Consider the following 12,442-nt stretch of genomic DNA (forward strand, 5'->3'; position numbering starts at 1 on the left):
GAATTAGTTTTATTTATTTATTTTTTAGAATTAGAATTAGTTTGAAGAACGAATAGAATTTAAGAATCGAGATTTGTAAATTATTTTCATGCCTTTGGTTCCATTCTGTTCCGCCAAGTTTCCTGCGTGGTAAACATACTGCTTTTCATCCAAAGTGTATTCTGAAGAAAACTTGTTTTACAAATCTCTTTCTTGCATGTCAATGTAATAAAGTTACTGTTCAGGGAAAATAAGGTTTACTGATTCTCTACAATGTAAAAAAAAAGTTTTTTTTTTTTGAAGTTAATAAAACAAATGTTATTAGAGCTTTATAAGTTTTTTTTTTTTTTTTTTTTTTTTTTTTTGGAATTATTTGTAAAAATTTAATAGCAATTTGTGAGTGAAATTTTTTCTACCCCAATGTTTTTTTCTAAATAAAATTTTATTTCTGCAAGTTGCCAAGACAACATTTCACCTTTTTAATTTGTTGGTGTACTAAAATAATTAAAACTGCATAAACTAAAACTTAATAAAATGTATAGTCATAAAAAAAAAAAAAAAAATGACAAAAACACAACAGCAAGATTATTACAGTATGTTTTAAAAGAAAATACTATTTCATTTTTTCTACTTCAGAATTTTACATTTAATTCAGCGTTTTTTTTTGTTTGTTTTTTTTTGTACTGTGAAAATTGTTACTACACCAAGTTAAATAAAATATATAAAACCTAAACATTAATTTCCACTATTTGCCAAGGCAACATTTCTCATTTTCCTTTAGTTTGTTAAAGTATTAAAATAACTAAATCCAAATAAACTAAAACTTAATACATACTATGTAGACATATAAAAAACATAAAGTAATAAAATGACAAAAACACGTTTTATATAATACCGTTTCAGTGTTTCTACTTCAAAATTTTGTTTAATTTAATGTGTCAATATCTGTGAAATTTACTAGCAGTTATATATGGTGCAAAGACGACATTTGTCATTTTACTTTAGTTTAAGTACAAAAATAACTGAAATATCTAAATATACTAAAACTTATATATACTTTATTAAATGATGACAAAAACACAACAAGATTATTAGAGTATGTTTTACGAGATAATACTATTTCAGTTTTTCTACTTAAAAATTTCAGCTTAATTCAATGTGTAATTCAGCTTGCTGTTTCTTTGTAATTATTTGTGAAATTCACTAGCAGTTTATAAGTAAGTTGTTATTCTTGCACTAGTTCACTCTGAGCTCCCGCTGTATTCTAGGAGAGAACGTCCATTTATCTAATTCTTCTTATTCTTTCAGAATTGCGTCACATTACAGCGATGAATCAGGTTGTGAATGTTCTTTAATGTCTCTCGTTCTCTCTAGATAACCAGTTCAGGATGTCGATTCTGGAGCGTTTGGAGCAGATGGAGCGGCGAATGGCAGAAATGTCAAATAACAGTCAGCAGAGTCACATGATTCACTACCATCAGCAGCTGTGGAGGAACCAGAGCTCCGCTCCGCGCTTGACTCCTGAAAACCAGGTACAAACGCACAGCATCTCTGTTTCTGTTTTCTTCATCTCCTGTTAAAGGCTTTATATCAGTCTAGTTCTCATGAGCTAGACACTACATTGGAGTTTCTATGTTCGTCCTCAGTATTTTTCTCTTGTTTTACAAATATCTAACCATTCTTATTTTATTATTATTAACTAAAACTAAAACTATAAAAAAAAATCATTACTTAAAAATAAATGTATAAAATTAAATAAAAAAAAAACTTAATCAGGTAAGTTTGGGATTGCACATAGTTGCACTCATTCCCGCATGTTTCGCTGAAGTGTTTAGTTGATAATATTGATTAAATAAATTATAATATTCAGTGATGTGATGATATGTTCTCTGCGTGGAGTAACGTCTGCCACAGTCTTATTAAAACACGTACAATGCAATTAAGTAGCTTAAGTAGTAGTTAACATATGCTATAATAAATTTGAAGAGATTATTATTCTTATTTTACATGTATACTTGTAAAATAATGGAACATTATGTCATGAATATTTTTTCAAAAGTTATGGAAAAGTCATGGAAATATATTGGTTAAAATGTGTATGAGCCCTGTTTATAAAAACTTTAAAAATCTTATAATAAAACTTTTATTTAGGCTAGCAAGTACTAAAATAACTAAAACTAAATAAACTTAAAACTAAAAAACTATATGGATATATTTAAAAGAAAAACTAATAAAAATGATAGAAACACAACAAAGTAGCTAGAACCTGAAAATTAAAATATAAAAATAATATTGAATTCAAAATATCAACAAAAACTAGAGTTTGATTCACTGCCCATTTGACATTAATGAATTGAATCGACTCAAACAATGAATTTAAACAAAAATATGTTTGCATCATCACTCAAATATGTATTTAAATGTTTTAGTAAAATATCTATAGGTAAATATTGCAGTGTAAATATAAATAAATAAAAAGTGCAATCTTTAGTGTGGAAACTTGGTGATTATTTTAACTAGATTTTTACTTTATTTCTTCCATTTAAACATTTTAAATCTTCTCGAATACAACAAATGTTTTACTTTTCTTACCCATCAGCCCAGTGGATGGTTAACTAGTCACCATACTTGGCTGTATGTAACGTCACTTTTTTCACTTTTTTATTATTTAGAATGGATATGTATTATAAATAAATGCTTTTCTTTTTAACTTTTTATTTATCAAAGAATAGAAAAACTTATTTTATTTTATTTTATTTTTATTTTACATCATAATAATGTTTCACAATATTACATATTTTCCTGTATTTTTGATCAAATAAATGCAGCCTTGATGAGCAGAAGAAACTCCTGTAAAAAAACATTAAAAACCGTTCTGATCCCAAACTTTGGACCGGTAGTGTATATATATGAATATATAAAATATGATAAAATATAAAAAACTTAAACATACTTTATTTCAGCTAGTTGTCAAGGCAACATTTCTCACTTTCATTTAATTTAACTTGATTTACTAAAATGACACTAAAATTGTAATAAAAAATAATAAAAAAACTACTTATGAGACTTGTGAAATTTAAAACTTAAAATGAAAATAGAAAATAGAAAAATGAAAGCTAATTTGAAATATTAATAAGAACTATAATCGTATCTGAATGATAGTGTAGTACTGCTGCAGTGTGTGTGTGTGTGTGTGTGTGTGTGTTGATGAGCACTGGATTTATGAGCATGTGTTATCAGGGTTAGCCGCGGAATGTCAACTTTGCCAGTGACATCACTGTCACAAAGTATGTGTATATTAATAGCACGTTTTCCATGTTGGTGCACCCCACACACACACACATTACTGTGCAGGATCTCCACATCTATTTCTCATGGTAAAGTGCTGTAGTTTCTGAACTAGTGCTTTAGTTAAAACCCAGCAGAAGTTTGAAAGCTTGTGTCATTCCAGAGAATCATCTGGCTGATTCATGTCATTAATTTTTAGCTTTTCCACTCTTACGTCAATACAGCACGAAGACGGACAGAGAGAGTGATACAGACAGACAGACAGGAGGGAAAAAACGAAGGGAGGGTGTGTGTGTGTGTGTGTGTGTGTGTGTGTGTGTGTGTGTTGAGGAATAACAGACTAAAAGTAGTCATTTACTGCCTCCTCCTAACTACATACGCATTCATTGTGATTCTTTTTAGAAGAACTACTTAAAGCAGTCTAACCAACTAAAGATTTGCTGGTTAATCTAAAGCTATTTCAGATGCATGACAGTTTTTAAGAAACATTTAGTACTCATTTTAAATTGAGCATCTTTTCCTGTAGCAAGCTAGCTAGACAAGGTACATTTTAAATGAACTGTTCGAAACAACACAGTTGAATCCTATGCTGAAACAAGTATCTTTTTGTAGTGAGATATTAAGTTGAACTCTGATGAACTTCACAGTTTTCTGTTCAGTTATATAAATGAGAATAAAATGATCCTTGAGCAGATCAATTTACATAAAATACAACAAACAAAACATCATTTGTTGTATTTTGTGTAAATTGATCTGCTCAAGGGAAGACTCTACAGGTGAATAGGGTTAAAAAATCAACCATATCAGCATACTTCCTTAGTTGACTAATTACATAAAGAATTGCACAGATTTTTGTATTACAAGTTTTCTGAAATTTTGCTTAAATATGCAAATAAAGCATTCTCTAAATAAATATGCACTAATTTGCATACATTTTCAGAACATAAATCTGAAGCCAAATTCAAAATTCTAGTTAGAGTTAAAGGTTTTTACTGAGGGAATTTTGGATTTCACTTTTTGTCACTCCATATATCAGAAAAATGTGTTTTTACCATGTTTTTAGGGGTAAATTGTAGTATAAATCAGCGTGAATTAAATATTAACAAACCCCACGGTAAAAACCTTCAGATTACAGAGAGGAATAAAACTGTAAGTTTTGGTGTTTGTAAGTGCTGCTGAAGTGGAGAAAAAACTCACAGCCTTTAAATATATGCATTTTTACCATGTTCTTTATGGATAAAATGTTGCATAAAATCAGAAAAAAAAAATATTAACAAACCCCTCATTAAAAACCTTTGGATTACAGAGAGGAATAAAACTGTAAGTTTTGGGGTTTGTTAGTGCTGCTGAAGTGGAGAAAAAACTCACAGCCTTTAAATATATGCATTTTTACCATGTTCTTTATGGATAAAATGTTGCAAAAAATAAGAAGTAAAAATATTATGAAAAAACTCCTTTTTAAAAATTTTGGTTTTAGAGAGGAATAAAACTGTAAGTTTTGGTGTGTGTAAGTGCTGCTGAAGTGGAGAAAAAACTCTTTAAAGACATGGATTGGAAATGAAATCTACAGATGTATTTAGATAAACTTCAAAGTGTATTATTTAAGATGTTTTCTTTCCACTAGAATCTAGTCACTAGTAGTTCTTTCAAAATCTGTTTGACCAGTTCTTGAAAAAAAAAAAAAAACAGAACTGAAAAACAGTTCTTGTCTTGCCTCAGTTTTCTTCTAGTTACTCTAATTAAGATCCATTTTTTTGTCGGTTTTGTTTATTTAGACTTTCACAATACTTTTTGCTGCTGTGAATGTAAAAATAAGTGTCATCATCTGATATATTTTAACATTTATAGACACGTTTAAAAAAGATACTACCACTTTAAATAGATAAACTGCAGTTATCTGATTCTGTTAGTGTAGCTAGTTTGTTGTTTAAATACAAATGTAAGGTCCAGGTTGAAAGCAGCTTCTGACTTTGAGTCAGTGACTCAAAGTCAGTTAATAAAATCTATCTTTAATTCAGTCTGAATTAAAATTCTGAATGTGTCAAAAATGAAATTTGAGGAAATTCTTCCCCTGAAGTGTGTTTGTAACTAGTAAACACAGTGACTGAGATAAACTCTGACTACAGGACGTGATGATATCAGCCCATCAGATTGTGACTGTGTGTGATTTAAAGCTGAGAACAGAGTCAAATAAAAGACTGATCTGTGTGTGTGTGTTTGTGTTTCAGTCAGGGCTGTGGTTCGAGCGCAGGATTGTGGCTGTGTGCGAGCGGATGATGGCCGGCGGTTGCTGGGAACGAGGCGGTGAGACAGACAGACTCACACACTCCGTCAGACACCGAGGGATGACGCTGCTGCACCTCGCCGCCGCTCAGGGATACACACAGCTCATACACACACTCATACGCTGGAGGTAACACACACTAACACACAGACACACAGACACACACACACACACACACACACACACACACAAAAACAAACACTCACACATACTCACACACACAAAAACAAACACTCACACATTTGTGTTTAATAATGTTTGTTTGTGTCTCTGTGTGTGTATCAGGAGTATCAGTGTGAATAGTTTGGATCTGGAACAGGAAGTGGATCCTCTGAACGTTGATCATTTCTCCTGCACACCTCTGGTACAGTCAAAAGTTTAGAATCAGTCAATCAATCAATCAGTCAAGATTTCTAAATGTTTTTGGGAAATATCTATATGTGAATCTCTGTTAAACTGTAATTTATTTCTGTGATGTGCAGCTGTATTTTCAGCATCATTACTCCAGTCTTCAGTGTCACATGATCTTCAGAAATCATTCTAATATGATAATTTTTCTGCTCAAGAAACATTTCTGATTATTATCAATGTTGAAAGCAGTTGTGCTGCGTCATGTTTTTGTGGTTCTGACCCGTGTGTGTGTGTGTTCAGATGTGGGCGTGTGCTCTGGGTCATCAGGCCGCAGCCGTGTTGTTGTACCACTGGAGCAGCGCGGCTCTGGGAATCCCAGACTCTCTGGGTCGTTTGCCTCTGGCCGTGGCACATTCACGTGGACACACACGTCTAGCGCGCTGTTTGGAGGAGTTACACACACACTCTCAGACACTGGAACACACACCGGACACGGCCTCACCTCCGTACCGACCCCTGTCTCCACTGTCCAGCAGCCCTGACACGGGTAACAACACACACTAGGCCCCTGTGAAATCCATTTTATTTGTTCAATGCTTTAGTTTTTATTTTTCTAAATTCCGTTTTAATTATTTCAAACAAAATTTAAAATAACTTTTATAATTAATTAAAAATACGTTTTTGCAGTATGCATTTTCAAAACACATATTTAATCAAATTCATTAAACTTTATGACAGTTTAATATTTTATTAAAATCTTAACAATAAAATCTCTTATATTTTTCCTAAAATGTGCTTTTTGTTTTAATTTTTCTAAATTTTGTTTTAATTAAACTAATCAAAATTAAATTTACATTTTATATTCAAAACAAATTCCCAAATTCTGTGCTTTCTGTTTTAATTTTCTGAATTCCATTTTAATTAAATAAAACAACATTTTTTTATATTCAAAAAGCATGTCCAATAAAATTCATAAAATGTTGATCCTTTAATTTATAATGTTAACAATAATAAGGCCCTATAAAATAGTTTTTCCCAAATGCTGTTTTCTTTTTTCTGAATTACATTTTCATTAAATAAACAAAATTAAAATTACATTTTTATATTCAAAACAAATGTATAACCAAGTTCATTATTTATTTATAATCAAAAAGCTTATCCAAAAAAATTCATAAAACTTAATATTATGATGATTTAATATTTTATTAAAATATTAACAGTTACTGTATAAGGCCCTATGAAATTTCTATTAATTTTACCCCATATTCTGTGATGTGTTTTAATGTTTTCTGGAATCTGTGTGTTATGATATAATAAAAATGTATAATGAAAAACTATATAATCAAAGGAATTCATAGAGCTCTGAGAAGCTGATCAATCACTTAAAATGTAATCACTTTTAAATATAATAATTTTAACCCTGCTCTCTCTCTCTCTCTCTCTCTCTCAGGTTTGAGCTCGTCCAGCAGTGTCCCCTCCCCCAGTGACCCGCCCTCTCCCTCCCCAAGCTCCGCCTACTCCAGTGGCTCTGTTCCTGACCCCATGGACTCCCCCTCCTCCCCGTTCTCAGCCCCGCCCCCGGCCGCTTCCACTGACTCGCTCTTCCTGATGGACTGTGAGGCTGCGAGTCCCTCCCCGGCGGCCGTGTCGCTTCACTCGGAGCTCGCCGACGAGCTGCTCAACTACAGTGAGAACGCAGAGAACGAGGACTTCCTGTCTGACGAGGTCCTACAGGTGAGAGCAGCTCTGAATGGACAGAGCATTAAAGTCTCCGCCCCCTCATGGTGAATGAACGTAGTCATGTTGCGATGTTTTGTTGTTAGGTTGACATGGCAACGCTGGCCGAGCAGATCATCGAGGCCACGCCTGAGCGAATCAAACAGGAGGAGTTTAACCGGGAGGCGGAGTCACCGCTGCGAGAGAGGCGGGACAATCCTGCCATTCACGACACCATGCCGTGGCTCGCCACATACCTCGACACCGTCGACAGGTACATAGACACAAAGAGCAGTCACCTGTACACTAGTGTACAAAAGCATGGGGTCTGTAAGATTTCTAAATTGATGCATTAAATTATTTAATTGATAATTGATAACATTAATTGATAATAATAAGAATGTTTCTTGAGCAGCAAATCATCATATTGAAATGATTTCTGAAGATCATGTTACACTGAAGACTGGAGTAATGATGCTGAAAATACAGCTGCACATCACAGAAATAAATTACAGTTTAACAGAGATTCATACAGAATTTTTTTTTTTTTAATCAAATAAATGCAGCCTAGCTGAGCAGATGAGACTTCTTTCTGAAGCATTAATAAATCTTACGACCACAGACTTGATGGAATCATGAGCGCTGCTGTCACTCAAACAGTAAAGCACAGCGCTTGCAACATCAAGGTCTTAGTTCAGTTCACAGGAAATTGATGAGACTGAAAGACCAGATGGATCTTGTGATTTAAATAGAAATTATTCAAAACAATTTCAATGTTGATAATAAATATTGAAGCTCAATCTATGAATTAAACACATTCTTCACAAGATAATAATGATCAAATATTTAAATTTCCCACATTTTACATTAAAAGCAACGTAAATTAAATGTACATTATCATCTTTTTGTTGTGATTTTACGGTGAAATTTGACCCATACATGTTCTTGACTAGCTGTTTATTAAACTAGATTTCACTTTCTAGTTTTACATTTGTCTGTTGCTATTCTGTGTGTGTGTGTGTGTGTAGGAGTCGGTGTCCCACCCCTCCCTCGCTCCTCAGTGATTTGGCACTGCAGAGGCTCCGCCCCCCGAGCAGTGTAGCGTGGGCGGAGTTTCTGAATGCCTCAGCCAATGGAAGGATGGAGAGAGACTTCGCCCTGCTGACGCTGACAGACACGGAGCAGAGAGAGCTGTATGAAGCTGCGCGTGTCATCCAGAATGCCTTCCGCAGATACAAGGTGCACACACACACACACACACACACACAAACACACTCGACAACTGACTATGATTGTGTGTCTGATTTGATAACGATTGGTTGTTGTGTTTAGGGGCGGAGGCTAAAGGAGCAGCAGGACATGGCTGCAGCCGTAATACAGCGCTGTTACCGCAAATACAAACAGGTACAACATACACACACATGTACGTTTTCTTATCTGTCTAAATGAGGACATTCTATATACTTCTATTGCAAGACACTACATTTTTTCATGCACTTGTTAATTTTGAGATTTTGGGCTATTTTTATTATTTTATTTTTTCAGACTAGTGGAAATAAATCATATAAAAAACACTTTTGAGTATATATTTTATTGCACTTTCTATTTGAGTCTGTAGATTTCAGATACAATCCATATCTTCAAAAAGTTTTTTCTCCACTTCAGCAGCTCTTACAAAGACCAAACTTAGCAGTTTTATTCCTCTCTATATTCAGAAGGTTTTTACTGAGGGGTTTGTACAACATTTTATTCCTCAAAAAACATGGTGAAAATGTTTTTTTCTTCAGTCTGTTGACAGTATTTTCTGATTTTTAAGGGTCAAAATCATAGAAATTCAAAATCCCCTCAGTAAAAACCTTCAGAATATAGAGAGGAATAAAACTGCTAAGTTTGGTGTTTGTAAGTGCTGCTGACGTGGAGAAAAAACTTTTAAAGATATGAAGTGTAATTGAAATCAACAGACGCAAACAGATAACGTCAAAAAAGACAGACAAAAACAGTTTTTCATGCGCTGCTCACTCAGTTTTGAGATTTTGGTCTGTTTTGCTGGAAAGAAAGCATCCAGAATACACACTGAAGTGTTTATTTTTTTGCACTTTGTCTATTATCATCTGTAGATTTAAATTCCAATGTATAACTTTAAAAGTTTTTCCTCCACTTACACACACCAACACTTACAGTTTTATTCCTCTCTATATTCAGAAGGTTTTTACTGTGGGGTTTGTTCATATTTCATTCACACTGATTTATACAACATTTTATTCCTCAAAAACAGATTTGTTAAAAATTTATTTTTTTTTATATTCGATGTTTTTTTCTATTTTTGTGTATTTTTTAAAATTTATGTAGTGATTAAAATCTGGAAAAACCTTTAACTCTAAAATGTCAACAAAATCAAACAAGAATTTTAAACCAGTGTTCAGATTTCTGTTCTAGAAATGTATGCAAATTAGTGCATATTTAGTTAGACAATGATTCACTTGCATATTTAAATATAACATTTCAAAAAACTTGTCAAACAAATTTTTTTTTTCCAATTCTTAATGTAATTAATCAACTAGGAAAGCAGTACTGAGCCAGGGTGTCTTTCCTTAAGAACATTTAATTTATTTTTTATACCATTTATACAAAAACGTCACCAAAATGAGGCTGTATGCTGTACTTCTGCGTACAAATTCATTGTCTAAATATGGCTAGTAGATACAAACACACACTCACACACAGATTTGATGTCAAGAAACAAACTGTTACTAACCATTCAACTGTGTGACTGTGATTGTGTGTGATTGTGTGTGTGTGTGTGTGTGTGTGTGTGTGTGTGTGTGTGTGTGTCTTCGCTAACACACTAATATTGCTGCTGTGTCTCTGATCTTCCTCCTGTTTCTCATTTAATTTCATGCTAGCTAACATGGATAGCACTGAAGGTAATGTCCAACTAAACTGCTTACACCGTTTCTGCTGTGCGGTGTGTGTTCATGTCTGTGTTTGTGTATATTAGGTCATCCTCCTACAGTATTTGTGTTTGTGTGTGTGTGTGTGTGTGTAACGTGTGTGTTTCTCTTCCTCCAGTACGCCTTGTATAAGAAGATGACGCAGGCAGCCATACTAATTCAGAGTAAGTTCCGCAGTTATTACGAGCAGAAGAAGTTCCAGCAGTCGCGACGGGCGGCCGTCCTCATCCAGCAGTACTACCGCAGCTATAAAGAGTATGAGCGCATCAAGCAGGGGCCGCGTGGCCCCGGGGCCCTCAACACCAAGCTCAAGTGAGACGCATACAATATACCACACTGCAGATGTTTATAGATCATTACATTCTGTGATGTGATGCTTTATGTGTGTTTTTGTGTGTTTGTTGCTCGTTCCTGACCAAGAAACAGGATCAGGCTGCGCGGAAGATCATGCGCTTCCTCAGACGCTGCAGACACAGGTACACATCTGTTACTCGAGTTTCCATTCCTGCATTATTTGAACTCAAGCCAGTCATTCTCAACCAAAGGCCTGAAGATAAAAATGATTTAAAACAAGACAAAATAAGCATTAAATAAGCTCAAACAACTAAAAATCAAGATGTTTCTTAACTTGATTCTCCTTCTCAACAACTGTTTGTTTCTTTAAAGAACAAGGATTCACACAGTCCTGGAAAACCTGGCTATACGGGGAAGCCTCATTTTAAAAATGTGATTTCTAGACCTGGAAAAACTCGTGAAAATTAAACAAATCTTAAAACAACATGGACATTTATATATGAATATACATTTTACTAGTTAAATAACTTGTATAATTTATGTTACAAAACTGCACATCAAAAATATTTTAAAAAATCCTTATCTTTAATTTTTATCCAGTAGATTGTGAATGACTGGAAAAGTCACGGAAATTAATAAAAAAACACCAGGGGCATTTATATAATGAATATAAATTTTACTAGTTAAATAAAATTATTTATTTATTTTATATTATACATTTGTGCATATTTTTAAAAGTCCCTATCTCTTATTCTTATCCATTAAATCCTGAGCAACTGAAAAAGTCTTAAAAATGAATAAAATCTTAAAATGACTTGGGGATTTCTATAAGGAACATACATTTTACTAGTTAAATATTATATTATATTGTATTATATTATATTATATATAAAATTAATATTATATTGAAAACAAATTGGTGTAGAAACATTTTTCACAAATTACTAGTAAATTTCACAAATAATTAGAAAGAAATGGCAACTAACCTTAACCTTAATTAACCTTCTGGGGCACAAAAATAATATTTTAAAATTTTATATGAAATATATATTTTCAAATTTTATATGAAATATTTTCTAAAACATGTTTTACTCTAAAACTTTGACAGAAAATCAAAGCCATAAATCTAAACAAGTTGTGTTCCAAATTTGAGGTTGATATCACAAAATTTAGCTTTCAAGTCAGATTTTGTTTTGCCGCAGTACCAAATATTTCCACTAGATGAAATTCACTTCCCATCCATTTCCAATGCCCTCATTTTTGACCACGAACAGCACAGGTCTGACTATTTTTTTTTCAGGACCATTTAACCTTTTCAAATCATGTACATGATTTTTTTTTCTGTTTATGTAGCAAGGGCCAAAAACTTTGGCAAGTTTTGTACCATTTAGATGAAGAAAATAATTAAAAAATCTAAACGTAAAAGTGCAACAGAGGGTTTAAATCAAACATGAAATTTTGAAGTACAAAGATTGAAATAGTATTTTCTTGTAAAACGTACTGCAGTAGTCTTAATTTTATTTAACACTTAGTTTTATTTTTTTTTAATTTAAAACTTTCAAAACTTTAAAATTTTGTC

General features: G+C 33.0%; 1 protein-coding gene across 1 annotated transcript in view; it reads left to right on the forward strand.

The window, feature by feature from the left end:
* The window catches only part of LOC109064921 (calmodulin-binding transcription activator 2-like), a 34,162-nt gene that overhangs the window by 19,811 nt on the left and 1,909 nt on the right, over window positions 1–12,442 (forward strand). The window contains 11 exon segments of the mRNA XM_042713818.1: window positions 1,354–1,511; window positions 5,496–5,680; window positions 5,837–5,915; window positions 6,203–6,449; window positions 7,353–7,636; window positions 7,726–7,892; window positions 8,647–8,857; window positions 8,951–9,022; window positions 10,522–10,542; window positions 10,688–10,886; window positions 10,973–11,045. Coding sequence (XP_042569752.1) covers window positions 1,354–1,511; window positions 5,496–5,680; window positions 5,837–5,915; window positions 6,203–6,449; window positions 7,353–7,636; window positions 7,726–7,892; window positions 8,647–8,857; window positions 8,951–9,022; window positions 10,522–10,542; window positions 10,688–10,885 — 1,622 coding nt within the window. The 3' untranslated portion in view covers window position 10,886; window positions 10,973–11,045.

Source organism: Cyprinus carpio, chromosome A23 (assembly GCF_018340385.1).
Source record: "Cyprinus carpio isolate SPL01 chromosome A23, ASM1834038v1, whole genome shotgun sequence".
In the NCBI taxonomy this organism is placed as follows: domain Eukaryota; kingdom Metazoa; phylum Chordata; class Actinopteri; order Cypriniformes; family Cyprinidae; genus Cyprinus; species Cyprinus carpio.